Source organism: Halichoerus grypus, chromosome 10, assembly GCF_964656455.1.
Source record: "Halichoerus grypus chromosome 10, mHalGry1.hap1.1, whole genome shotgun sequence".
In the NCBI taxonomy this organism is placed as follows: domain Eukaryota; kingdom Metazoa; phylum Chordata; class Mammalia; order Carnivora; family Phocidae; genus Halichoerus; species Halichoerus grypus.
The window spans coordinates 122,758,975-122,785,940 of NC_135721.1; the positions used below are offsets into that span (position 1 = coordinate 122,758,975).

The window sequence follows — 26,966 nt, forward strand, 5'->3', positions numbered from 1 at the left end:
GAGGCCAAGGTAGGTGTGTGTAGAAGTGTCCGATGTCAGGTCTCTGTTCATATAAGGCTCAACTGGTAACATGGCCTTCTAATGACAGCCATTCATTCCTGGAGATGATACCAGTCACATCTGTAAGGAAGAGGGAAATGTTTACCAGGAGGACATTGTCGTACAGAGTAGGCTCATTTATAGCTCCAGTTCAGCTCTAAGATGAGGGCCCCTCTTCTTCCTCCTCCATAGGGGTTTCTTTAGTTCTTCCAGTTACAATCATTTACACATAGATTATAAGTTGTTAATTTGCTTTCAGATTTTTGAAGTGCTTTATTAAACTAGTAGCTAGAGTTATACCAATTTTTAAGTTGACAAACCAAAGCTTAGACAAAATTTTGTGGTTTTTTTTTTTTTTAAAGTTTTGTGTTTGTGATGAGATACCACCTCACACCTGTCAGAGTGGCTAAAATTAACAACACAGGAAACAACAGATGTTGGTGAGGATGCAGAGAAGAGGGAACCTTTTTATACTATTGGTGGAAATGCAAACTGGTGCAGCCACTCTGGAAAACAGTATGGAGGTTCCTCAAACAGTTAAAAATAGAACTACCCTAGGACCCAGCAATTGCACTACTAGGTATTTACCAAAGAATACAAAAATGACCGATTCAGAAGGGCACATGCTCCCTGATGTTTATAGCAGCATTATCAACAATAGCCAAACTTTGGAGAGAGCCCAAATGTCTATTGACTGATGAATGGATAAACATATGGTGTGTATGGATAAACATATATATACACATACATACATAATGGAATATTGCTCAACCATCAAAAAGAATGAAATCTTTCCATTTGCAATCGACATGGATGGAGCTAGAGTGTATTATGCTAAGTGAAATAAGTCTGTCAGAGAATGCCAAATACTGTATGATTTCATTCATATGTGGAATTTAGGAAACAAAACAGATGATCATACGGGAAGGGGAAAAAGAGAGGGAAACTCCATTGCTTCTCGGCCTCTTGGCTAAGATCAAGTGTAAGAGACTCTTAAGGCGAGAGCGCAAACTGAGGGTTGATTGAGAGAGGTGGGTGGGGGATGGGCATTAAAGAGAGCACTTGTTATGGTGAGCGCTGGGGTGTTATATGTAAGTGATGAGTCACTAAATTCTACTCCTGAAACCAATATTACACTGTATGTTAAACAGAATTTAAATAAAAATTTGAAAAAGAAAAAAAAAGAAGTAATAGACATCCTTATCACCAGAGGTAGGGACTTTAAATTTGTGAAAGCTATAGAAATAAACCTTGCTACTTTTTTACTTATCTACTACCTCAGCCCAGATTCCACTTAGAATTCCTTACTAACTAAAGCCCTCAAATACCTATTTTCTTTATCCTGTCAATTCCTCACACATTTATTTTTTCTCTATAAAAGGTATAAAAAGCTGCCTGCCTTGGTCATTTCTTTGGGTCTCAATTTCATTATTGGGCCTCCATGTGTATATAATAAAACTTTGGTTTTTTACTCCTGACACCCCCCCAAAAAAAAAACTTTTTGTTAGATCTTGAATTGCTCAAGAAGCACTGAAATTATCTTCAAAAAATTTATTCATTTTTTTAAAAATTTGAATGTTTCTTTAATTTCTTACAGGGCTCTCACCTTTGTCTATCCTTTTGGTGCCACATTGAGTGTCATGAAACCAGCAGTGGCTGTTCTGTCCACAGGCTCTGTCTGTTTCCCGCTTAACAGACCCATTCTGGCTTTCTATCACTCGAAGGTACAGCCTTTCTTAGATGTGGGTAGATACATTATTTTTATTATTAAAATAATAAAAATTGTTATTTCCAGAGGGTTTCTTATGTTTTCTCATTGATCTTTACACCAGCCCTGTGAAGTAGTATTTCAGTTAATTACACTTTATTTATGGGGAAACAGCAGATTGTCCAGTAAGCGATGGAGTCAAGACCTAGACCTAGCTCTTACCATTCTAAATCCAAAGCTATTCCATGGTAGCATGAGGCTACCTATATTATAACCGTCTATGACTACGGGCTCTTACCCTCAGTGTAAGAATCCATCCAGGGAAAGGGTGAGTTAACACACTATACCAAAATGCACACAATTGTACTGCTGTTATTTTAGTTTGTTCTAGGGCAACATCAGAAGACTAGTTGCTCAGTTCTCATCCTGGTGACCCCACAAAATGTGGGAGCAGGTGGTCCCAGAGGACATAGCCCCTCTCATTGTGACCTCACTTATCCACTGCCCAACTCAGGACTTGTGCTTGTGACCCTGAGATTAAGATCTGAGATCAAGAGTCAGACGCTCAACTGAGTGAGTCTCCCAGGTGCCCCATCCACTGCCTTTTAATTCATGTTTTGCTGAATTCACCTTTATTTATCTACCAGGATTAGAATTCACCAGCTGACCTCCCAGTTTTTCTCTAGTTGCTCACATCCTATTTTTCTTTGTGGGATTTAGGTATTACTTTTCCCTCCCATATTTCAAAGGTCTGACTTCATTTTATTAGGAAGTAAATAAATATCTATCCTGTTTATGAAAGAAGATATTTAGACAAAATTCATAATAGTTATTATGGTAATTAGCTTCTCCCAAACAACTGGAAATACTGTTTTAAAATTAAAGTATAAAATGATTTAAGATGTGGAAATAATTGGTTTATATAAATTGTCAGTTTATAGTCGCAAAAGTAATGAGATAACTATCTTAAGGGGCCTCTGGTAGTGTAGTATTTTGTTTGTTTATGTATGTATGTATGTATGTATGTATGTATGTATGTATTTAGAGAGGGAGAATCTCAAGCAGGCTCCATGCCCAGCATGGAGCCTGATGTGGGCTGGGGCTTGATCTCACAACACTGAGATCATGACCTGAGCCGAAATCAAGAGTTGGAAACTTAACCGACTGAGCCACCCAGTCACCCCTATTATTTTTTGTTTTTTAACTGTGCACAGAGATTTTACCCAGCTTCCTCAGTGGATTTTTATGGAACATCTATTAGGTACAGAGTTCTCTTCTAACTGTGGTGATTCTTCAAGAATGCATGAGATTTTCATCTGCTCATTGCCTAGCTATTTAAAGCTTGTTTTCTTTTCTTTAGAAGCTTTTATTATCTTTTATTTTTTATTATTTTTTTATTTTTATTTTTATTTTTTATTATGTTATGTTAATCACCATACATTACATCATTAGTTTTTGATGTAGTGTTCCATGATTGTTTGCGTATAACACCCAGTGCTCCATTCAGTACGTGCCCTCTTTAATACCCATCACCAGGCTAACTCATCCCCCCACCCGCTTTCATTATTTTTTAAAAAACATTTTATGTATTTGCTTAGAGAAAGAGCACATGCAAGTGGGGGTAGGGGCACAGGGAGAACGAGAGAGAGACTCTCAAGTAGACTCCTTGTTGAGCATGGGAGCCTGACGCTGGCAGATCCCAGGACCCTGAGATCATGACCTGAACTGAAATTGAGAGTCAGATGCTCAACCGTTCAACTGACTGAGCCACCCAGGGGCCCCTCCTAACAAGCATTTAGTCCTGCCTTATAAACACAATCTTTGAGAGGTTTTTACCTGTCCCTTTTAAGTTTGTGAGATAAACCAGTGATGCCTTAGAGGGGCCACTCCCATACTCCTGGAAACCCCAAGCAGGGCACCCCAAGCAGGGTGGGGCTAGCACAGGGTTGGGGGGTGTGTTCTGCCTCCTCGCCCAGGGCCATTGCCTTCTTGAGCTTGTCATGATCCTTTCTAGGTCTTTAGTTTACTAGGATAAACTCATTAATATCAAAGGAGCAAATCAGTCCTTAAGTAGATATACTCTTACTTAATTGGAACAAATTATAGGCAAAAGCTGGAAAAAGAAACTGAAGACACTGGTAGAATCTCTGTCCAGAATAAAAGGATTAAGGGAAGATCTATAGTCCATTTGAAATAAATGAGGTAGGGGAAAAAAAAAGAATATTAAAGAAAAAATACAGACCTAACTGTGGGTAGTAGTAAGAAGGAGAGTCCTTTCCTCTTCCTATATTTACTTACGTTCAAATGCAACAGAGTTCATTCAACACTCTTTCTGTGGAATTTCACCAAATTCACTTTCTGTTCTCAGTAACTGATGTGCTTTCAATGGTTATGTTATAGCAATAGTGTTATTTTTCCTATGAACCATTTGCTTTTAATGTGGTACAAGTCACAGTTTGTTTTGCAAATCTTGTTTTATTTATGAAATTTGTGTATTTGTCTGGCTTGAGAGTAATTCTTACATAGTACCGTCACAACTGTGCCTATTTCCTGTATGTGATGTTGCTAGAAAAACTGAATTCATTTTGTAGTTTTAACGTTGTACTGTTTTCCTCATTACAAAAATAATTTATGCTCATTGTAGGAAAACTGAAAATTACAGAGATGAAAGGGAAAAAAAGAATGTCTCATTACAAAACTGACATTTTGATCATTTTCTCCTACTCTTTCTTGCAGCTCATGTTAATTTATTTGCCTCACCGGGCTTTAAGCTAGGGTGGCTGTACAATTTATGGTATACTTTTTTTTTTTAACCTCATGTTAAAAAGATGAAAAGCGTCTCTGTTATGACAGAAGCCTTCTTCCACGTTACTGAAAACCCTTTGTAGCATATGACTTCACCACTGGAGAAGGTTCTCTTATTCTTAGCCACTGGTTCTGTGGCTGAACATTTGAATTTATTTCTGACTTTCTGTGATTATGACTGTAAAATTGTCCATAGAGTTTTATATGTTCTGTTGCATACATTGACAGTTTCAGCAATGTGTGAAAGAACTTATTTTGTTGAAACCTGACACTGTTTGTAGTCATCTTTTTCATATTTATTAATCTGATAGGCAAAAGTACTTTGTTTTGATTTTTCTAATTACTGATTAAATTTTTTTTTTTTTTAAGATTTTATTTATTTGACAGAGACACAGCAAGAGAGGGAACACAAGCAGGGGAAGTGGGAGAGGGAGAAGCAGGCTTCCTGCGGAGCAGGGAGCCCAATGCAGGGCTCGATCCCAGGACCCTGGGATCATGACCTGAGCCGAAGGCTAATGCTTAACGACTGAGCCAGCCAGGCGCCTCTAAATTTTTTTCTTATTAACCAGTTATTTCTTTTGTGAATTTTTTTTTCTTTTTTGAGAGAGAAAGAGGGAAGGGGGGAGGGGCAGAGAGAGAGGGAGACAGACAATCTTAAGCAGGCACCGTGCTGGGCATGGAGCCTGACACAGGACTCGATCTCACAACCCTGAGATCATGATCTGAGCCAGTATCAAGAGTTGGACACTTAACTGACTGAGCCACCCAGGTGCCCTCTTCTGTGAATTCTTCATGCTCATGGATTAATTTTCTGTTTGGATCTTAAACACTGTCTTTTTTTTGTTTGTTTTAAAGATTTTATTTATTTGAGAGAGAGAGTGTGAGAGAGAGCATGAGAGGGGGAGGGCCAGAGGGAGAAGCAGACTCCCCACTGAGCGGGGAGCCTGATGTGGGACTCGATCCCGGGACTCCAGGATCACAACCTGAGCTGAAGGCAGTCGCTTAACCAACTGAGCCACCCAGGCGCCCTAAACACTGTCTTTTGATACTCATAAAATATCTTTATATCTTTACAGATTGACTTTGGATTCTTTTTTCCTTTAGGATTATAATCTTCATTTATGAGTTAACTGGGAAAATGCTGTCGAACCAATTCACATTGCTTTTTGTTAAAGTCAAATAGAAGGATATAGAAGTGTCTAAAGTGAGAAGCAGGTGGGAATATAGTTGCTATCATAGTTGATATTTTTAGGTCATTAAAATCCTGATGTGAATTGGCACTTAGTATAGACAGTTGCTCACATGATTCTGATAATAAGTTTTTGGGGACTAGGATGCATGTGGTGCATTTTGGGATCTGAGTGTCTAACACTACTTTGTCATTGACAGAACCAAGGTGGGAAGCTGGCAGTGCTTGGCTCATGTCACATGTTCAGTGACCAATATTTGGATAAAGAAGAAAACAGCAAAATCATGGTAGGTTCTTCTCTTTCATTACAGTAATGTATAATGTGTATGATTTTCATGTCATTAAAAAAAAAAATACTGCTAAGGTCATCTATTCATTTAAAACCAGATCTTCAGGGACACCTGGCTGGTTCAGTCAAAAGAGCATGCGACTCTTGATCTTGGGTCATGAGTTCGAGCCCCACATTGGCTGTAGAGATTACTAAAACAAACAAACTAAAAAAATAAAAAAGTAAAAAATAAAACCAGCTCCTCAGAACCCATTATATGCCTGGCACTAAGAATGCACGGTTGAGTCAGGCACGGTCCCTGCTTTGAAAACATTTATAGGACATTGAGAGAATGTGAGAGACAGAGATGTAAATTTAGAAGGATGTGGTGAACGTTTTTAAGCGTGCCAGCTTGGGGTGGGAGCCAACCTTGGAGGAAAGGTGAGGAGCAGGCTCAACCAGGGCCTCATGTATAAAGCCCAGAAACTTGAACTTTCTGCAGGAAGCTATGGAGAGCCCTTGTAGAATGTCCAGCAGCCTTGGGCATAGTTAGATCTGTGTTTCAGAAGGACTCCTCTGTCAGGCATGTGGAAGGTGAGAGGGAGGAGGCAACATGAAGCCAGTTAGGAGGTCGGCAGAGTCAGCCAGCCAAGAGGGGACGATGACCTGAGTGAAGGTAGTGAAGGTGGGAATGAGGAGGGGGCCGGCCGGCACATGGTGTCGGGAGGGGTTATGACAAGACTGGTCGATGTGGGGAATAGGGGAAGGCACTGCAGTTGCTTGTCAGCATAGTGTGAAGGAAACATGTCTTGTGAAGGATGACAGATGGCGCATGCCAGAGCTGGACATTGGTGTGATTCTGTGACTCACTAGCCAGAGGAAGAAGGTCCCACTGAACTATTTCATTAATGAAACAAATTCCTTCAGCCTTAAGCACTGTTATTGTATTGAGAGATTGATTAAGATCTTGTTTCTGCAGAATCCACATGAAATTCTAGTCTCTAGACACATTCCAGGGGCATCTAGATATAGTCTACCCTTAAGTTCAGACTGTCATTGGCACATTTAAACAGGGGTTGTTTCAGGATCATGAGCAAGTTTTAATAAATTTTGGACTGTGGTTAAAAGTGAAAGTGCCCTAAGATAAATGCTCAATTTCCAATGGTAAAAGTGGCATTAGGGTTAGGAAAACTTTGACGTTTTCATATGATTTCACCAAGAGAAGGGTAGCTACTCTTTTTTGAAACACTGCTATGTAGTCTCTTTCCCTTTATCATTTTTTCTTGATTGATTTAATTCTCTAGTCCTGCCTTGGTTTTCTCAAATAACCAAGTGTCTAATTCTGTGTTTATTTTTTAAATACAGGATGTTGTTTTCCAGTGGCTCACAACGGGAGACATCCACCTAAACCAGATAGATGCTGAGGACCCAGAGGTAGGGGCTGTGAATCATTAAAAAACTTCGAAGGATGGGCACCTGGGTGGCTCAGTTGGTTAAGCAACTGCCTTCGGCTCAGGTCATGATCCTGGAGTCCCGGGATCGAGTCCCACATCCGGCTCCCTGCTCAGCGGGGAGTCTGCTTCTCCCTCTGACCCTCCTCCCTCTCATACTCTCTGTCTCTCATTGTCTCTCTCGCAAATAAATAAAATCTTAAAAAAAAAAAAAAAAAAAAAAAAAATTATAAAAAACTTCGAAGGCAAAAAAAAAAAAAAAGGCACCACTTCCAACAGTTTCAAAGGAATATGTATCTCTTACTTTATCTGTAAGACAGATGGAAAGAAGTGATGCTTTTAGGGGTGATGAAGCCCACATTATAAAAAATAATAAGAAATTATAGAATTAATTGGGATGGGAATCCCTCTCTATGTATATGCTACCTGGCCAAACTTTCAAAATCATTATCTGTAGAGAAATACTTCTTTCAGAAATACGAAGGATATAAAAATAATTTTTGTGAATAAACAAAGGTCATCAAAATTTAAGTTTTAAATTATAATTTTGGTGTCTTTAGGACGATAGTCCTAAAGGCATTAGGATCCTATTTATCAGACGATGGAGAGTGAGACCAGTGTGGGAATAGGGCCAGTAACTTGCCTTCCAGGTCCCGCTCCACTCTGGCCCTTGCACCTCAAGCAGGCTATTTCTGGCCTTTTTTCATCTTGGTTTTCTCATCTGTGAAGTGGGGATACCAGTAGCTGTGCTCTCTGTCTCACAGGATGATTGTGAGGCCTCAATTAATAGGTGTATACTGACTGACTAAATTAAAAGGTGTAGGAAGTGATATAGCTGTCAGACTTCTTAAAACTCTTGTGTTTATTATATACAAGCACCAGGTATCATATATCTTCACATAAATCATCTTACGTAATCTTTATAACAGCCTTGGGAAGGAGATGGTCTTATTCTCATTTTAGAGATGAGGGAACTGAAATTCTCCAAGATTGCAATTTGCCCAAATAGCAAGTAACTGCAGAGTTGGGACCCAAACCCAGCTCTCTTGATTCAAAGTCTACTTGTTCTATAATTGCTTCTCTGTTTCTTTCCTCCTTTCCTCCTTCCTTCCTTTTTCTTTTTTTCTTTTCTTTCTCTTTCTTCCTTCCTTCCTTCCTTCCTTCCTAAGATTTATTTGTTCATTCATTTATTTATTTTTCTAAGATTTATTATTCATATTATTCATTTATTTATTATTTATTCTGAGAGAGAGAGAGATTGCACAGGCAGGAGGGGCAGAGGGAGAGAGAGAGTCCCAAGCAGACTCCCTGCTGAGCACAGAGCCCACACGGATCTTGAGACCACAACCCGAGTTGAAATCAAGAGACGCTCAACTGACTGAGCCACCCAGGCACCCTGCTTCTCTGTTTCTTAAACTCTGAAGTGTCAGGAAAATGATTTCCTGGCTGTGGGTAGGTAGCAGGGAGTGGGTGAGAAGATGGTCCGAAATGGTGGCCTACTGCTGCTTCCTCCCTCAGCTGAGGGTGTGGCCTCCCAAGGGTTGACTTGGGTTAGGAAACAGGAGAGCCCTGTGTCTAAAATATTCCCTCATATGGAAACATGAAATGTATGGATATTTTGTTTAAATTCCTCCCAAAAAGTGATATAAACCCCCCTAATAAAAGAATTGGAGGACAGTCAGGAATTCACTTTTCAGATCTCACAGGACCCAAGTCTTGAGTGGATTGTGACTTGGTCAGCTGCCAGTCCTAGTTAGAGTGTGGGGGGTCAGGGAAGCAGCCGCATCGGCTCCTGGTCTGTGCGGCCGCCTTGCTCTTACTCAGTTTCTGTCATTCCTGTTTCCTAGCTGAGGAAGTGGAAGTAAGTACGTTCTTCAAGGTCCCTGCCGAGACTGATCCCTGGCTAGCCATTACTAATGTCCATGTTAGGCTGATTCTGGAGCCCATCCCTTTTCTGCTGCTCTCTTGTTCACTGTGCACTGCCTGTGACACGGGACTGGTTCTGGAGGGCCATGTCAATAGGGCACCAGAGGAAGATGGTGTCACCGTGGCCTTTCTCTAAAAGCACGTGGTTTCATGTATTTCTGCACGGGAGACCTGGCGCAAATGTCCTTTGTGTTGTAAGGCTTTGGAAAGTAAAATTCTGGACCCAGTAACACTGCAAAGTAAGAAATTCTGAATATCGGGCGCCTGGGTGGCTCAGTTGGTTAAGCGACTGCCTTCGGCTCAGGTCATGATCCTGGAGTCCCAGGATTGAGTCCTGCATTGGGCTCCCTGCTCGGCAGGGAGTCTGCTTCTCCCTCTGACCCTCCCCCCTCTCATGCTCTCTCTCTCTCATTCTCTCTCTCAAATAAATAAATAAAATCTTTAAAAAAATAAAAAATAAAAATAAATAAATTCTGAATATCCAAACTTCCTGTGATTTCGGATCGAATCTTATGTTGGAGTGGGTTTCAAACCCAAATAACAGTTCAGTTTCAAGTGATACTTAATAAAATGGCAGCTCAATAAAGAGCTGAGGGGATTTCCATGACAAGTTTTAACCTCTAAATCTGCCAGGAAGTCATGAAAACCAGTGATCTTGGGAGTCCTCTTATGTTTCTGTCTGGACATCGAAGGCCTTGATAGTTTCCTGAACTAGGATTGTGTAGCAGGTCTCTGTGCAGAGATGCGAACCAGCCTCAGGACCTTTGGGATTGCTGGGCCCTTACCCATCCTCCTGCTGCGTTTGGGTGCGTGTCCCGGTGCAGTCAGTGCCTCTGTGATTGCTCTCACTTCCAATCCCCATCCTGTTAGCGGGGTGAAGCCTCTAACACAAAGACTGCAGGGAAAAGCAGTTATTTATTTATGTTCCTCTCCTGTTCCTTATCTAAAAAAAAAAAGTTTGAAGATTAGAGGAGTTTTTTGACTCTTGGTATATAGAAAAAGTGAGCCTGTTTGTCTAGGCTTATTTCTGTAATGCTCAGGCATGTCTCCTCCCTTGCTGGCCCTGGAGAATATAGAACACATTGTTGTGGGGACCTCAGAGGGCAATTAGGAATAAACTTCTTGTTGCCAGCATGCATTTATTTAAAGTTAAATGTACTTTTTGAGTAGGTAATAGATTCACAGTTTGGAATTCAAAAGCATACACAATGAACAGTTTCCCTCCTGTCTTTGTCCAACCACTTTGTTCCCCTCCCCAGTGACAGCAGTCTTAGCTGTTTCTTGTATGTTCTTCCAGAGATATTTTATACACATATAAGTAAATATGTGCGTGTATCTCCTTTCCCCTTGTTTTACACAAATGGTACTACAGACACTGTATTCACCACCACCTAGTTTTAAAAATTAGCAATACAGTTGATTGCTGACCACTCAAGATCAGTGATCATGAAACTAAAAGGCCAGTCAGCGTGCTCGTTTCTCCACCTGTGTTCAGTACCGCATGAGGAATTACAGAGTTGGATTTAGCCAGCATTGGGGTTTAGCCAAGTGACTTTTGTTCCTCTTTCCACATGAAGTGGTTTATTTAAGGTTTAGTTGTTAGTGACCAGGAATAGTGAAATCTCTTGGTAAGAGAGTAGAAATACTGCGGACTTAGACGAAATTCTTACTCCCGCTGTGCTGTGTGAACCCTCTTGTGGCTTTCAGATTTCCGACTACATGATGCTGCCCGACACAGCCACCCTGTCAGAGAGGCTTCGAGTGTGTCTCCAGGAGGGCGATGAGAACCCAAGAGACTTTACCACCCTCTTCGACCTGTCCATTTACCAGCTGGATACCACCTCCCTCCCCAAGGTCATCAAGTCAGTACCTGTAGCTCTCGGAGCTGCCCTGCACTCCATTCTGAGTGTTTGGTTTGAAAACCTGAGCCTGGGGACAGGAGTTAGGGTCATGGCCTATGTGGTGTGCAAAACATGTTCTCAGGTTTGTGATGAGGCCAACAAAGACAGTTGGGAAGATTGGGGTGGGGGTAGATGGAGAGGAAACTGCGGCAGCCTGTTGTGTTCTAGGCTCCGTATCAGGCATTTAGGGTGACCAACGTGTTCTGGTTTGCCTGGGACTTCTGGTTTTAGCATGGAGAGTCCCATACCCCAGGAACCCCCAGTAAATTGAGTAGGGTAGGCGAGGTGCCCTGCAGGCACCCCGCATTGTTACTTCCACATCGTACTTCATTTGTCCTCTGAATCACTTGCCAGATTTCCAGCTGAGGAAACTGGTTTAGAGAGGGTCAGGTCTTCTCCCAAGGTGGGAGCCTGAATGCCTTTCAGACCAAAGCTTTCCCCTGTTCGATTGCCTGCCCTGTTGCCTGCTTGTCATTGTTGTCCATTCCTAATGACAGGGACAGGGACCGAGGCCAACATCTTCAGCATCTTTGGCCTGACATGGGGTCTACATCTGAATAAACCAAAGGCTGAGTGTCTGACTTCCTACTGCTGTATTTAGGTTCAAGTTCCCCAAATACTGACTGAGCTCCTCCTGTGCCAGGCACTATGTCCAAGGTTAATGGTTTTATGGAGGAGACGGACAGAGACTGTGAGGCGAAGTTATTGTATTAATGCCAAATGTGAAATATATAAACCTGGAGGCCGTGGGCATAATGAAGCGGGAGAATTTGACTCACTGCAGTGAGCAGGGAAGACTTTATGAAAGGGGGGCCCTTGTAGCTAGGCATTGGTTATTTCAACAAACATTTTTGGGGGGCCTTGTGTCTGCTTGGCATGATGCTGGGTGCTCCACCGTCAGGGGTAAAGAGACTTCAGGAGCTGGCAGGGATGTTCAGAGAGACAGTTGGGCAACGATGTAGCTTCTATGGGCAAAGCCCGCATGTTCACACGTGCACGCGTGTCCAGGTAAGGAAGTTTATTCCTAATTGCCCTTTGAACTGCATGTAGCCTTGACTTCGAACACGGCCAACTTAATAGTTGAAAACTTGGTCCTCTGAAGTGCCCTGCAACAATCTGTTCCGTGTTCTCCAGCCTGCACTTGAGGAGACACCCTGCCCATTACCGAAATAAGAAGCCAAGGCAAACAGCCTGAGGCTCAGGGCAAAGGCCAGATTTGTGAATGGGATGCTAGTAAAGACCTCTAGGAGAGGAACTTGATTGAATCTGTGTTTTCTGAAACCAGACAAAACGATGCCTTGCAGCAGTTTGTATAATTAATTGGAAAACAGAAAAAGTAGAAGTGAAGAAACCGGCTAGGAGACTGTTTAACAGCAGATTGGAGGGTTGACTGGCAGGACTGGTGGGAGCAGTTCCTGTGGTTTCAAGTGGTGTTTGGTAAGAAAGAATCAGGAGCCACGGGCCGTGCATGGAAGGCTATGATGGCGAGGTCAGGGACTGGGGTTTCTCCCTTGAGGGTCTGGGCGGTGCTGCCGACTAGTGCTCATGCTGTGGGGAGAGGAGAGAGAAATGAGTTCTGCTCTGCCTCCATCTGATGGGGCTGAGAGGTTGCCCAGTGAAGAGTGTAGGGCAACCCACCAGTGTAGATGATGAAGAGGCCTAGATAAGGTGAGTAGAAAAGTGGGGGAGGGGCTGGGGACCCTCAGGAACAGCCATGGAGTGGGGGATTGGGCTAGAGACAGGGCTTCACAGCTGCCCTGGCTTTTGAGGCAGAAGAGGAGGGCCTTTGACAAGCTGGGGAAAAGCAGCTGGAGGGGCAAGGGAGCATGAGCCTCAGCGGAGTCCCAGGAAGCCAAGGGAGGCAAAAGAACAGGGAAGCGGGGGTGGTCTGGAGGTGGGCCCACAGCTCCTCCTCTGCCGTTTGCGCTGTTCTCAGAATAACAAAAGGCACCTGGGGCTGCTCCTCCAGCCAGTTACAGTCCATCCAGCTTCTGCCTTTAGTTTGGTCTGCTCCTCTCCTGATGTGGTTTATTAGATCAGGCCACTGTGACTGTGCTTTGGCATTGAATGCAGGCTTGACTGGAACCATGTGTTATTTTAGTGCCAGCAGAGTCAAGTATTGTAGATATTTTGGAGCTTGGACGTCTCTTAATTGTATTTATCGTTCATACCATAGCAAAGGACAGTAGTTACAGGCCAGTTCCCATATGGTGCTCCTAGGTATTCTCATATTTGCTAGTAACATCTTTTGAATGCAGTGTCTTTTTTTCTGAGTAAAAATTCGATTAGTCTTTAAATATTTATGTAGTCTGTAGAATGTTGCTCTGAAGTAACTTCATTCATCTATCTGCTATTTATCAATGTCTGTGAGGGTGAGGAAGAGACTGTGGAGTCCCTGCCTTCTGAGTTCACGGGCTGATGGGTTGGGGACTGAGGCACGGAGTGATAAAAACGCAGTGCCACAGGTCAGGCCAGAGTGTTCTGGAAGTAGCTTTCTGAATTAGGTTTTCTTGGTTTTAAGATTAGTTTCTCCACCCATCCCCCACCCCCATCAAGAATGCGCTTGCCCTTGGCTAATAGGTGGAGGAAGATTTGGGTAGGCGGTGAGCTGAGCAAGAAAGGGTTGAGGCAGTGGGACTTGTTTTATTGTTCCCACAGGGCTTCAGTATAGCCGGCTCCATGTAGGGACAGAAAGCAGAAAATCATGGGTGGGATGGCAGAGGCCGGGGCTTGGCAGCAGGATTCTTTGTGTGCCAGTGGTGGGACCTTTAGCTTAGATACTGCCCTTAACGACATTCTGCCTTCAATATAGACTGAGTCTTGGGGCCTCTGGTTGGCAGGGATTGGCCAGCTCAGAGTTCTAATCTTGTCTTTGTTCCTTCTTAACCATGTGACCCTGGGAAGCTATTTCATCTCTATATCTCTGCTTCCTTTTCGTAAAAGATTATACCCCCAGTCCAGGGTTGTTTTGAGCATTAAGTGAAATAAGTTTAAGTGCCTACCACAGGGTCAGGCATATGTGACATGCAACAGGTGCTCTGTTCTCTCCATAGGGATCTTCTACATTGCCAGGAAAGCTTCTCCCCAGGCACTTGGGAATAGTGAGGAGGTGATGGAAATAAGCTCAGCTAAGCACCCTTCTTCAGTCACAGACCTCTTTCCTTTCCAAAATCACCCATCCACAGAAGCAGGCATGAACTTTGTCTACACCCTTTGGCATTTGCTTGTTCAGCTTAATTTTAAAAAGGTCACAGATGTGTATATAGTTTAAATTAGGTGAGTATATTTTAATATGCCTCATTCCCAGAGGAGTTCAGCCCGCTTACAAAATTATGTACAGTACAAAAGGATAAAAGCAAAGTTTGAAAGAATGGAGGCAGAGGGGAAGCCACAATCAAAAAGAAACACAGGGGTAAGATCAGCACTTGACTCTGAACTCCTCACTAGCACTCTCTCCCTGCTGTGGCCATGCTGGCTGCCCCAAGGTCCTGTGAAAACCCCTCGCACCCTTATTCCTGGTCTCCTTGCTCTTGCCTCTTCCTGGGATACTTGTGAACGTAAGTACATGACTTCTCCCTCCCTTTCACTCAGGGCTTCTCTGACAGGCTATACCCCATGCCTCCTCCCTGTCTCTGTCCATCTCTCCTGGTTTGTTTTTCTTCTCAATACATATTGATACCTGGCATCTTAGGTTTTGTTTCTTGTGTGTCTCTCCTCATGTAGAATGTAAGTTCAGGAGGCTGCCTTGGTCTCTTGTTTTCACCGTTGCTGTTCTCCTGATGTATAAAACTGTCTGGTACATATTCAGTAAATACTTGCTGAGTGAATGAGCACACAGGAGTGTATATTACAGGGACAGCTCGGTCGGAAGAGCATGTGACTCTTGATCTCGGGGTCGTGAGCTTCAGCCCCATGTTGCGTGTTGAGATTACTAAAAATAAATAATTAAAAAGAAAGAAAGAAAGAAGTGTACACTGTACAGATCTGTTCAGTTGCCAGAAGCCGACTTCAGATTTGACTCCTGTCTCTTGGTTGTAAAAACAAGGAAACAGAGTGAGTTACAAGATTCACACTGTCCACTGGGTAAAAATAAAAAGCCTGTTTAGGAGAATCCTGATATGAAACTTGAAAGAACTTTCCCTTTCAGTTCTCAATATAGTTAATGCCATACGATACAGTAGAGAAGATTCACAAAAGGATCATTATATTACCTATAACAATGCATTTTGTGTGTTTTTCTACAAAAGTGTTGAACCGCCTGATTTGATGGAGAAGAGCACAGAGTGGTCAGTTAGATGGCGCTTTGCCACAGTGTCTCATGTTGATCCTTGCTTTTGTGTCTTCTTATTAACACAGGGCCCATGAACAGCTAAACGTGAAACATGAACCTCTCCAGCTCATCCAGCCTCAGTTTGAGACGCCGCTGCCAGCCCTTCAGCCAGCGGTGAGTAGGTGTGCTTGCCCTTACCTTGCCAACTAGGCCATCAGCTGGGTTCTTCCGCCAAGCATGTGGATATGTACACCTTATGTTACGGCAGTTCTCACAGAGTCACGTTGCTCTGGCTCTGAACAGGCAGGGACCAGACCATTAGTATTCCGTAAGGCCTTCCACTGCCTGTAGCTCCCAACTGAGAGATCAAGGGTGTGGACTTTGGTGGCTGTTAAGCATTTCCCATCTGTGTAGTTGGAGGGCATATATGAGAGGAGAAGTCCTTGGTGAAAAGGAGGAAATGCTTTGCACTGCAGCTTTCCAGGCAACAGGTGCTCAGGTTCATGGCACAGATTCATAGCGCCCTGGGCGGGGGGTGGGGAGCAGGTGTTCACAAGTTACTTTCAACATTCCAGTCCAGCAGGAACTCACCTTACCTTCAAAACCATCCTATCCCACCACATTCTGGAATGTTATGAACTACTTGGCTTCATTTTGGTAGCTTGAAGTGGGCCATGGTGGGAGTATTTACATTGCAGAAAATGACAAAGGCTACAGAGCAGACCTGTGTGCTTTTGTCTTGAAAGCTGATAGTGAAACATTTCTCAGCACACCACTGGCTCATACCTGTGAATTCTGGCTCCAGGTTTAGCACTTTCTACATGAATTTATAGATCTGGTTCCCCAATTTCTGTCCCTAATGAACTCATGGGTAAATGAGAAACACATTGTACAGAGAAATGTTCAAAACAAATAAGCCTAATCAGCCCCAAGCTTTCGTCCTTGCACAAGTTAATGGGCACTGGTATGTCAGTTTGATCAGTTTAGGGGTGTTTTAGTTTAGTGCTGGCTCTGCTTGTTTTTTTACATTGGGCTAGTCATCTCGCTTGATATGGTCTAATGGGTTAGGGCAGGAGGAGGTGATGGGCATTTGGGTGGTTCATCCCAGGGAAGAGCTGGGAGTTGGCTTCTCATTTCCCTTCCATCTTATCACTGCCAGTTATGGCTTTGCATATGTTCTTTCATGAAAGACCTTATTTCCTTTTAGGTTTTCCCTCCCAGTTTCAGGGAATTACCACCTCCTCCGCTGGAGCTATTTGACTTAGATGAGACGTTCTCTTCTGAGAAGGCCCGCCTTGCTCAGATTACCAATAAGTGTAAGTTTGGCCAAATTTTTGTTTGTTTTCTTTTGTAAGTTTTACTTAATTGTGAACTTCTGAGATTTGCCATGAGAGAAAGCTAGAGTTTGTTCAGGGAGAACAAAATATGAATGGCAGCGTAAAATGACAGTTTCCGTTTGTTTCACATAAGTGATGTCGATCATTTCTCTTGGGCCACTTAATTCAGTGACTTAGAACATGGCAAAGCAGAAGCCAAGGTCTCAGCTTTAATCCCTGTAGGTCCTTAGTTCTGACCAATGAGTAACCAAAGGATGGATTCTGACCCTGGCTGCCGCTTAGCAGATCTAGGTCATTGGTCATAGGAGCAGTTAAATAAGAAACCTAAGTCAGGGCCAAAAGAATTATAGAGACTTCAAACTGGAAGGGATCCTGGAAGGAGTTATGTGTGCCCGCCTTGACATGTGGATGAGGACATGAGGCCCCAAGCCACACAGCTGCATGGTGAGTGGTTCTCCTGACTCTGAGCTCACTGCTCATCCTGAGATACCCTGCCTCCAGCAAAGCAAATGGGCCTGCACACATGTGCTCAGGGGCATAAAATTACCCATCCATTTTGAGGCATTATATTCCTGGGAATCTAATCTAAGGAGATAAGTGAAGGTACACAGATGACTGCTATGTTATTTATTTTTAAGATTGGGAATAAAAATTATTTAAACAATTGGACTTAGTGTTCACTAGCAGAGGAATGGTAGTAAATTATGTCACATTCATTTGATGGGACAACATGTCATTATAAAAAAGGTTTCCAAAGTCCAGGAAGTGACACTGATAGAACTTAAGTGAGAATCCTAAGTGAAGAAAGGCAAGATAGAAAGTTGCATGTTCAGTAGGTTCCTAACTATGTGAAAAACGTCTGTATGTGCCCAAAGACCAGGAAGGAGTATGCAAAAATGAAAACAGTTCAATGTGAAGCACCTTCACTGCATCTCTCTTCTGTGTCAGGCATTGTGGGAGGTGCTGAGGAATCAAAAATTAGCAAGACATAGTGATTGGTCCAGTAGAAATAACAGACCTGTGAAGGGTCAGATGCTTTGATTCAGCTCTTCTGTTTCTAGCAATTTATCCTATAGAAATCCTTGTAGAAAGAAATAAAAAAATATAGCTATAGATATATTAATTGTAGCATTAAAAAAACTGGCAGTAGTCTAATGGCCCATCAGTAGAGGGATCCGTTTTAAAAAAATATGAAATACAGTGGAATATTATACATACATCTGTTAAAAGAAAGATACAGAGCCTAAGCTTTCATATGACATGTCCATGGTACCTCGTTAAATGATGAAAGCAACTTACAGAGCTATTGTAGTTTGATCCCAATTGTTTACACATATGTAAATTCATAAGCGCACATGGCAGTAATTATCTTAGGTGGTATTGGTGAGGATAGAGTTAGAGCAAGAGAATTTTGCAGCTGTATGGTTTGAATATTCTAATAAAAATTTACATTTCTATAATTTTTAAAAATGTACATTCAGAAGGGGAAACAAAGAAAGGAATTATAGTCTAGTGTAAGAAGGGCTGTAACAGCTATCCGTCCTTGATATTGGGCTGCTGGGGATGGCTGCACAGAGATATGTTATGTATGGAATTATGAGTGATTTTTTTCTTCTTTAATTTCCTTTTCTATAATATTGCTGTAATAAATGCTATTTAAAATACCCATATGCCCCTCTCATAATGGTCCTTGCTGCATTCAGAGAATGGTAATTTGAGTTCCTACTAGTTCTTCCTGTTCTTTGTAATGTAGGAATGCTGGCTCTGGGAATAGTAGAGTCAGAACCAGTCCAGCTTTATTCTAATTAGAAGTGTCACACTTTTGTCCTAATTTATAAAAGCAGCACATCAGAGATCCCTTTAGTTTGTTTAAGTCCTGCGGTCACATTACCCTAGGAAAAGGTGAGTGATCTTGAGAGGCAAAGGAATCTGACGAAGGGATACTTAAACCACAGTAAGTTTGTACTTGGGGAAGGACAGGAGATAAGGGTTCATCTGACTGCCCCAACTGTGCCTAGGTACTGAAGAAGACCTGGAATTCTATGTCAGAAAATGTGGTGACATTCTTGGAGTAACCAATAAACTACCAAAGGACCAACAAGATGCCAAACATATCCTTGAGCACATCTTCTTCCAAGTGGTGGAGTTCAAGAAATTGAACCAGGTAGAGCCTAGAAATCCCACTGAAGTGGGAGCCCTTCGAGTACTGGTATCTTCCCTAAACTGGACTTCTCGTGTTTTGTTCATTCATTCCACAAGGATCTATTAAGCATCTACTAGGTAAACAAAACAGACAACGATCCCTGCACTTATGGAACTTCTGTTCTAGCTGGAGGAGCTAGACAGTAGACTAAAAATAGTATGCTACAAGATGATGGTATAAAAAAGGTAGGGCAGGGATCAAGTGTGCTGAATGTGGCAGTATTAAATAGGGAGGGTGGTTAGGGTAGGTCTCACTACAAAGGTGACATTGGAGCAAAGACCTGAAGGTGTTGAGGGATTTCGCCATGCAGATAGCTGGGAGACAAGTGTCCCAGACAGAGGGAAGACCTGTGCAAAGTCCCTGAGGCTGGGCTTTGCCTGGCATGTTTGCGGCATAGCAGTGGTGTCAGTGTGGTTAGAGAGACCTGAGCAAAGGTTAGAGAAGCTGCCACGAGGTCAGCACCTTATGTCGGAAATCATCATTCTCTGGACTGAGGACCAAGGACTTTAAAATTATGCCTGGTCTTCATTTTGTTTATCTCCTGATGAGATTTCTAAAATTAAATGTTAAGCCAGTGTTGGTAAATGGGCATTTATATACTACTGATGGGAGAATAAATTTGTCCCACTTTTCTGGAGATCTGTTTTATAATATTGTTCAAAAGCCCCCAAAATGTATATACCTTTGACACGGTAATTCTAATCCTCAGAATTTGTCGTAGAATATAATCCTGAACGTGTATAGATTTACCAACCAGGATGCTCAGGGTAGCATTGTTTTAATAGAAGAAGAATCTTCATCAGTAGGGAACTGGTTAAGTACCTAGGGTATATCCATAAGATTAAAAATGTTTAGAAGAAAAAAATGTTTAGAAGAATGTTTAAGGACTTGGAAGACATTCAGGATATAGTAAATGGGGTTGCGGGGGGGGGAAGGGCTATAAAACAGTATAAAGAGAAGAGACCATTTTTCATATACATAGATGTGGGTGTGTGCATATGTATATATGCCATCCATTCATTCTACATACATACATACATATGTACATGCTTAGGAGTTTAGATGCTGAGTGGAAAGGTTAGATCCTCTACTGGCAGGGGCTGGCTCTGCTGATACTCATGGTGCTAGATGTTGGGGCTATTGTAGTGAACAAGATGAATGCGGCCTTTGCTGTCTCTTTCTGAGCCACGTGCTGTGGGGGGAGACAGGAATACTATATGGGTAATTACAGTGCTCTGAGATAAATGGCATGAAGGGAACCCAGAAGGGAGTTGATTTAACTGCTGGAGCACTGAAATGTGGGATGGGGCTCAGGTAGGTTCTCAACAGTACTCACGTTGCTGGCAGGGCAGAGACAGGCCCCCAGGGCCAAGGTAAGTAGTCTGGTGTGGTCTTGGCTTTGGTGCCTTCAACTGTATTTGCTCCCCACTCCTTGTGGATGGTGGGCAGTAGTCAAAAGCCCTGTCCTGATAGTGAAAACTTGATCCTTCAGCTGGATTCAGCCTTCAAGCCAGAGATTACCTGTGTCCCAATTAATGATTCAGAATCGTAATCAAAGTGCAAAACACCAGAGTTCACATTTCATACTGAAATACTAAAATTCTGTGTCTTACTCCCTTATCCAGGAACATGACATTGATACAAGTGAACCAGCATTCCAGAACAATTTCTGAGGACCTTGCCTCTTGAAGCATCTTCTGCCTCCTGATTCTCTTTGTAAACTATTTTTGAATTCTTCAACTCCTTATCAAAATTGTCTGTACACTCCTTACCCCATGAGTTGTAGGTCGGTGCATCTCCTGTAGTGCCCAGATAGATATAACATTTCTAACAAGATCCTTATGTGAGATACATTCCATTTTTAAAATTAAATCTGACTGAATCCCTACTTTTATAATTTATGAAAGTCTTTCACTGAAGTCTTTTCTTTGAACTCTAGTTCTGAATTTGAGTCTCTTTTATCAAAGGCATAAATAACTGTCAAGCTTATGAATATTGTTCAGCTTTTGGACTAGCTCAGGATATAAAACAGCCCACAAGGTCTGTTTGCCCCATGTGCCTAATGCAAAAGATAAAATAGTAGACCAGACACCTTCCTTACATGGATCACTCACCCCTTCATCTCCCAGCCGTCCATAGTACACAACCATTTGGAGGCTGTCGTGTCTACCCATACTATGTCACCCTCCTCTGAGCTCTTGAAGCACTGAATTTCATCATCATTTGGGTTATAATATGATCATCTGTCCCAAGGTCAATGGGAGACTGTACCTGCTTGAATGGGGCAGCTGATGTGGAAGTGCACAGCAGTGTACTGGATATACTGGGAACCAGCTTTAGGGAACCCTGAAAGCCAGATAGAAGATTGCAGAACTACTGCCAGTGTGTAAGGGATGTGATGCAATGGGAACAGCTTAGCTAGTGGGTTCTATAAAGATGGGAACTATGGAAGGAAGGCCATTTACAGAGAGTGTGATATAACCTCAAGAGGAAGTAATGGGGATGTGAAATGGTGCTGTTGTAGGAAAAGTGTCATTTAAAAAAAATTTTTGTTAGGTGTCCCACATTCTGGATTTTTCTGATGGTTTCCTTATGGTGTCTATTACTCCATTATCTCCTTTCCTGCAAATTGAAGTTAGGTTTAAAGGCTTGACTGGCTTTGAATTAGACATTTTTGGCAAGAGTATCTCATAGCTGATGCTGTGTATGTCAGATTGGTCCTCTATTAGTGAAATTAAGTTCAATCAACTGGTGAAAGTTTAAAAACACTGGGGTGTTTTTAAATTCAAACATGAAAAGTTAACTGACTTGAACAAATGTTTTAACTTCACTCTTAAAACACACACACACACAAAGATGATGGTAGCAGTCCTAGCAGGTAACAGCATAAAAATACCTGTTGGAGATTTTATGTGTTGAATTCAAATACGTCTCTGATCAGAGAAACTTGAGTGTCAAAACGAAGAGGAATAATGAGAAAGGGGAGCTAAAGTGTTGGGAACAAAGGTCTCTCTCCCCAAGACCAAGAAGGAAAATTTGTGGTTCTTATGATTCATAGATCTACAGTGTGGCTTTTGCTAGGTAACTTCTTGTTTATAAAGCCAAGTATGAGGGGTTTTATTCAAACTCTGTTCCCTAAAAATGTTCGAGAGCGCTACAAATATGCTCTAATGAAATTTTTTAAAATTAGGTAATACCAAGCACGGAATTGACGGATATTGAAAAGAATTTTACCCTCTTCAGCCACTGAAGTGGGTAAATTCAGTTCCCCTTTCTGCAACCAGTGTTACCAGTTTCTTCCGCTGACTTCAAGAGACAGGAAGAAATATTTACTTTGAAAATAATAATATATCTTGCTTATACCAAATTTTACCGTGAAGCCCACCACCGTTTTATCCTAGCGCTCTACTCCTACAGCTCACAATCTACCTGGGAGAGAAATTAACTTCGTAGAGTCGCAAATGGTTACAGGTTGCACGAAGGAAACTTGGAGCGTCAGGAGCCTGTCCAGCGCTGCCGAACTACTCGGGGAGTCAGGGCCAGGTGGAGGCAGAGCGGGTCAACAGGGCTCTGGGCCGGGGCGACTGCTGGACGCCTACCCCCGTCCGCCATGATGTCGGAGGTCGACCACCTATCTGCCCCGCTCTCAACCCCTGGTCCTTTCTTTCACCCGTCCTCCGCACGACCCGAAACAGCAGGCGTCTGGGGAAGCCTCCCAACGACTACAGCTCCGAGGGCGCGAGGCTAGCGGGACCGCGCGCGAGGAGTAGCGCGGGGCAAGGCTGCCTTAGCTCCACAGCCCGGCGGCCCGTCTGGCGCCCCCTGGTGACGTCAGGCGGCGCGACTCCCGCGATGCTCCGCGCCGCGCCCGAAACGGAGCGCGCGCCCGGCAGTCAGAGGGCCTGGGCTTTGGTGCGGCCCCGTTTACGAGAAGGGCTCCTGGAAACAGGTCGCGTCGCTCGTCCGGAATCACAGCGGCGGTGGCAGACTGCCCCATGGACTCCAAAGCCTGATTTCCCCTCCATCTTCACAGAAGAGGGTGGTGATGCCGCCGTGTGTCATCTGCGGCCGCGGGGCCTGGCCAGGCTGTGGCGGTGGTTTCCACCACCGCTGGACAAGGCTTTGGCGTCCCTCGGCGGTTCCATCCCCGACTTTGTGCCGGAACTCCGTAACCTGCGAGTCCTTCTCTGCTTGGTTCCTGGACAAGTGGCCACATTGAAAAAGAAAGCTAAGTTTGCAAAAGCTGATGCCCAGAAAGCCCAGGGTAGAGGTCAGGGGTGTGGGCTGGACATGGTGTGTGTATAAAGCAGCCCAGGGCCCTGGCGCTCGTCTCGGAGTCTCCTCTCCCTTACAGGAACGCAAGAAATTTGGATTCGGTGGTTTCTAAGATCAAATTCTTATCCTACGCAGGTGCATAAATGAGGACACAGCAGGGGTTGGCATGATCTGGACAAACCCAGGCAGAGTTGATTCCGCACACCTCTCCCAGTGATCGAAGAGGGACCCCTAGAATCTTACAAATAGAACATATCAGTTACTCCTCCAAAATTCCTTGTGTCCCTTTGTAATCCCTTTTCTGTAACCATTTTCACTTTAATTGGTTCTGTTATGCAATTTCTACAGTTGTATGTAAATGATATCATACAGTATCCACTCTGGCTTTTTTCAGAAAAATTATTTTGAGATTCATATTGTATTATAATTCCTTTTTATTGAGTAGTATTCCACTGTATGGATATATTTATTTTATATCTATTATTTGTTTATCCAGTCATCTGTTGATGGACATTTGGGTTGTTTCCAGTTTGGGACTATTACAAATAAAGCTATGTAAAAATCTCTGTGTGGACATATGCACTCATTTTTCTCGGCTCCATATGACTGGATGGTTTTAATTTGCATTTCCCTGATGATATGGTATTGAGCATCTTTTTATGTGCTCTTGCCCCTGGATATATTTTGAAGGTAGAGGTTGAGGGTAGAGCCAATATGATTTGCAGGTGGATCAGGTAAGTGATGTGAGAAAAGAGTAGAAAATGACTGCCAATCCCTGAGGACTTACTAATATTTCTTCTCCCTGGCATGCACTGGCTGTTCCCTCTGCCTTAAGTACTATTCCCCACATTGGCTACCTTGCAAATTCCTAAATCACCAAGGCCTAAAGAGCCTTCAGTGACCCTTTTGGGTGGGCACCCACAGCACCTACAGTTTATCTTTACCCTAATAGATCTAATTGTTTGCTCATTTACCCTATTAGCTGATGAGCTTTTGGAGAGTTTTTGTTCATAGAACTCATCTACCTATCCAGTAGTTGTTCAGGTGGAAAAGGGTTGAGGGCTCCTTCCAGGGTGGTGTTTCATAGCCTCAGGGATCAAGAAGGCGGTAGCCGCCACTACCCTAAGGCATGCCATGCTGCTGCAGGCCACCACCGGATCAAGCTCAAGCTCGTTGTTTAAATATCCCGCTGGCTGTTGAGCTGGCCCCTGGGCCTGGGTTAGGATACCCAAGGCCATTCCCTTCCTTTCTGTCACATACAAGTTGTTAAGTCTTCCCAGTAGGACAACTTAAAGCTGGGGCACTGGGTAAAGTCTGGAATAACAGGATGGGGTCTTTTTCACTTTAAGGGTAGTTTACTCTTATGACAGGGACCCCTTGTCCCTGCCTTTCTTCCAACTACCCTTTATTATCATCATCATCATAACAATGACAACTAAAAGTAAAATAGTACTTACTATGGGCCAGGGATTATTCTCAGTGGTTTACACATATTGATTTATTTAATCCTATAACCACCCTACAAAGTAGGTACCAGTGTAGTGATTAAGAGCACTCTAGGGACACCTGGGTGGCTCAGTCGTTTAAGTGTCTGCCTTTGGCTCAGGTCATGATCTCAGATCCTGGGATCGAGCCCCATAACAGGCACCCTGCTCAGTGGGAAGTCTGCTTCTCTCTTTCCCTCTGCCACTCTCCCCCACTCATGCTTGCACTCTCTCTCAAATAAATAAAATCTTAAAAAAAAAAAAAAAAGTACAGACTCTGGAACTAGACGGCCCAGGCCCAGGTTTGAATCTCTGCTTTGCCATTTAGTATGGGTGAGGGGGAGAGAGGGAGCTGTGTCTTAGTTTCTCCATCTGCCAAAAGAGGATCATACTAACACTACCTCCTCATAGTGTTGTTATGAGGGTTAAATGAATTAAAATGATTTTTTAAAAATTTTATTTATTTGTCAGAGAGCGCGCACAAGCAGGGTAGGCAGAGGGAGCACAGGCAGAGGGAGAAGTAGGGTCCCCACTGAGCAGGGAGCCCAATGTGGGACTCAATCCCAGGACGCTGGGATCATGACCCAAGCCGAAGGCAGACACCCACCCAGGCTTCCCTAAAAAATGATTTATAAAGCCTACAGAATAGTGGCTGGCACATAATAAAAGCTAAGTTTTTGATAAATCTAATTTTTACATATGAGAAAACAGGCATAGAGGAGTTAAGTAATTTACCTAAGATCACACAACTAGTAAATCATAACCCCAGGAAGTCTGGCTTCAGAGTCTGCACTCTTAAATATCATGCTCTAGTAATGAAGAGGGGATGTCCACATGAATTACTTTATGAAGGAAGTGGGTGGGGGAAGACCTGAATTAATTGATGTGGAAGCTTCTGGCACTTAAGATGTCAGTGTTCCTTCTGCTATGGTAAATGAAGTTTGCAGCAGCTGGCTAGGCAGTCCCCAGGGGATCAGGAAGGTGGCCTCTTCCTCAGATTTCAGGAAGAGGAATCTGAAACATAAGCAGGGGCTAAGAGGCTGGGGTTCAACCAGATTTCCCCAGGCACCCGTCTTACAGTTCATTTACCTTACTCTCAGCACTCCTCCCAGGGAACCCAATGTGACATGACTCTTGGGGGGTACTTGGTAAATGGCAACTTAAAATGGAAAATCCTTACTAAGCCTCTAGGAGTTTAAACACGTGGACAATTCTGGGTCTTGGGGACACTGCGGCGAATTGAGGGGCCACTTGGACCTCAGCGTGCCCATAGTTAAGAGAGGAAAACGACTAGTCAAAGAGCAGATCATGGGTAGGGAAGCCCAGGGATAGATTGGAATTCGGTGGGAGGGGCGTGAAGCGTTCCTGGACAGGTAGTGGCCCACGCAAAGGCAAGGAAACTAGCAGGTTTCGTTCGGCTACGGGCGGGGTGGTGGTGGTGGATCTGGTAGAATCCTGTAAACCTGATTATGGAGTATTTTACCCCGAGGGAGAGGAGAGAGGTTTTATGTTCTGGAGAGGAAAGATCGGGTTTGTATTTTAGGACGTTCACTCGGGCTGCCGGGAGTTGAGCCCAGGAGCGAGAGCCATCGAATTCGAGGCTGCAGAGGAAGCAGGGAGACAGTTCAAAGGCACAGCCCCGGTCCTTAGGGTGAGGGGCTGGTTTAGGGTGGGGGCTGTAGGGACAGAGGAACGGCTTGGAGTAGCGTGCGGGTTTTGCACAGGCGGTTTCCCCGACCTGAGTCTCCCATCCCTGTGTCTCACTCACTCCCTTTCCTCTGTCGTTCCTGGGTGGGCAACTCCTGGGCCGCCCCGGACCCACACTTGGTCTGGGTCCGGCCTCAGTCAAATGGCGGCCGGCTCAATCCCGCAAGTCTCCAAAACCGCCACGCTCACCTTCGGCCCTACCAGCCCTACCGGGGCTTCAGGACTCTGGGCGAGTGGGGCGCCCGCCTGTCCGCAGGCTCCGCCTCCGAGCCCGCCCCGCCGGCGCTGGCCCCGCCCCCGCGCAACCCGCAGGCCCCGCCCCGCGCACGCCCTCCCGCCCGCGCGCCGGGCCCGGGCGGCGCCGTCGCGCTTGGCGGGAGATAGAAAAGTGGTGCTGTGCGCG

At 43.8% G+C, this 26,966-nt stretch overlaps 1 protein-coding gene across 2 annotated transcripts in view; it reads left to right on the forward strand.

The window, feature by feature from the left end:
* The window catches only part of IFT52 (intraflagellar transport 52), a 35,461-nt gene extending 14,476 nt beyond the window's left edge, over positions 1–20,985 (forward strand). The window contains exons 7-14 of one of the 2 annotated variants that reach the window (XM_036096069.2): positions 1,637–1,763; positions 5,942–6,028; positions 7,375–7,443; positions 11,094–11,248; positions 15,644–15,731; positions 16,765–16,873; positions 18,913–19,058; positions 20,723–20,985. In XM_036096069.2, coding sequence (XP_035951962.1) covers positions 1,637–1,763; positions 5,942–6,028; positions 7,375–7,443; positions 11,094–11,248; positions 15,644–15,731; positions 16,765–16,873; positions 18,913–19,058; positions 20,723–20,770 — 829 coding nt within the window. In that variant the 3' untranslated portion in view covers positions 20,771–20,985. The remainder of the gene's footprint in view (positions 1–1,636; positions 1,764–5,941; positions 6,029–7,374; positions 7,444–11,093; positions 11,249–15,643; positions 15,732–16,764; positions 16,874–18,912; positions 19,059–20,722) is intronic. The other variant, XM_078057230.1, reaches the window with a different exon arrangement.
* The last annotated feature ends 5,981 nt before the right edge of the window (positions 20,986–26,966 follow it).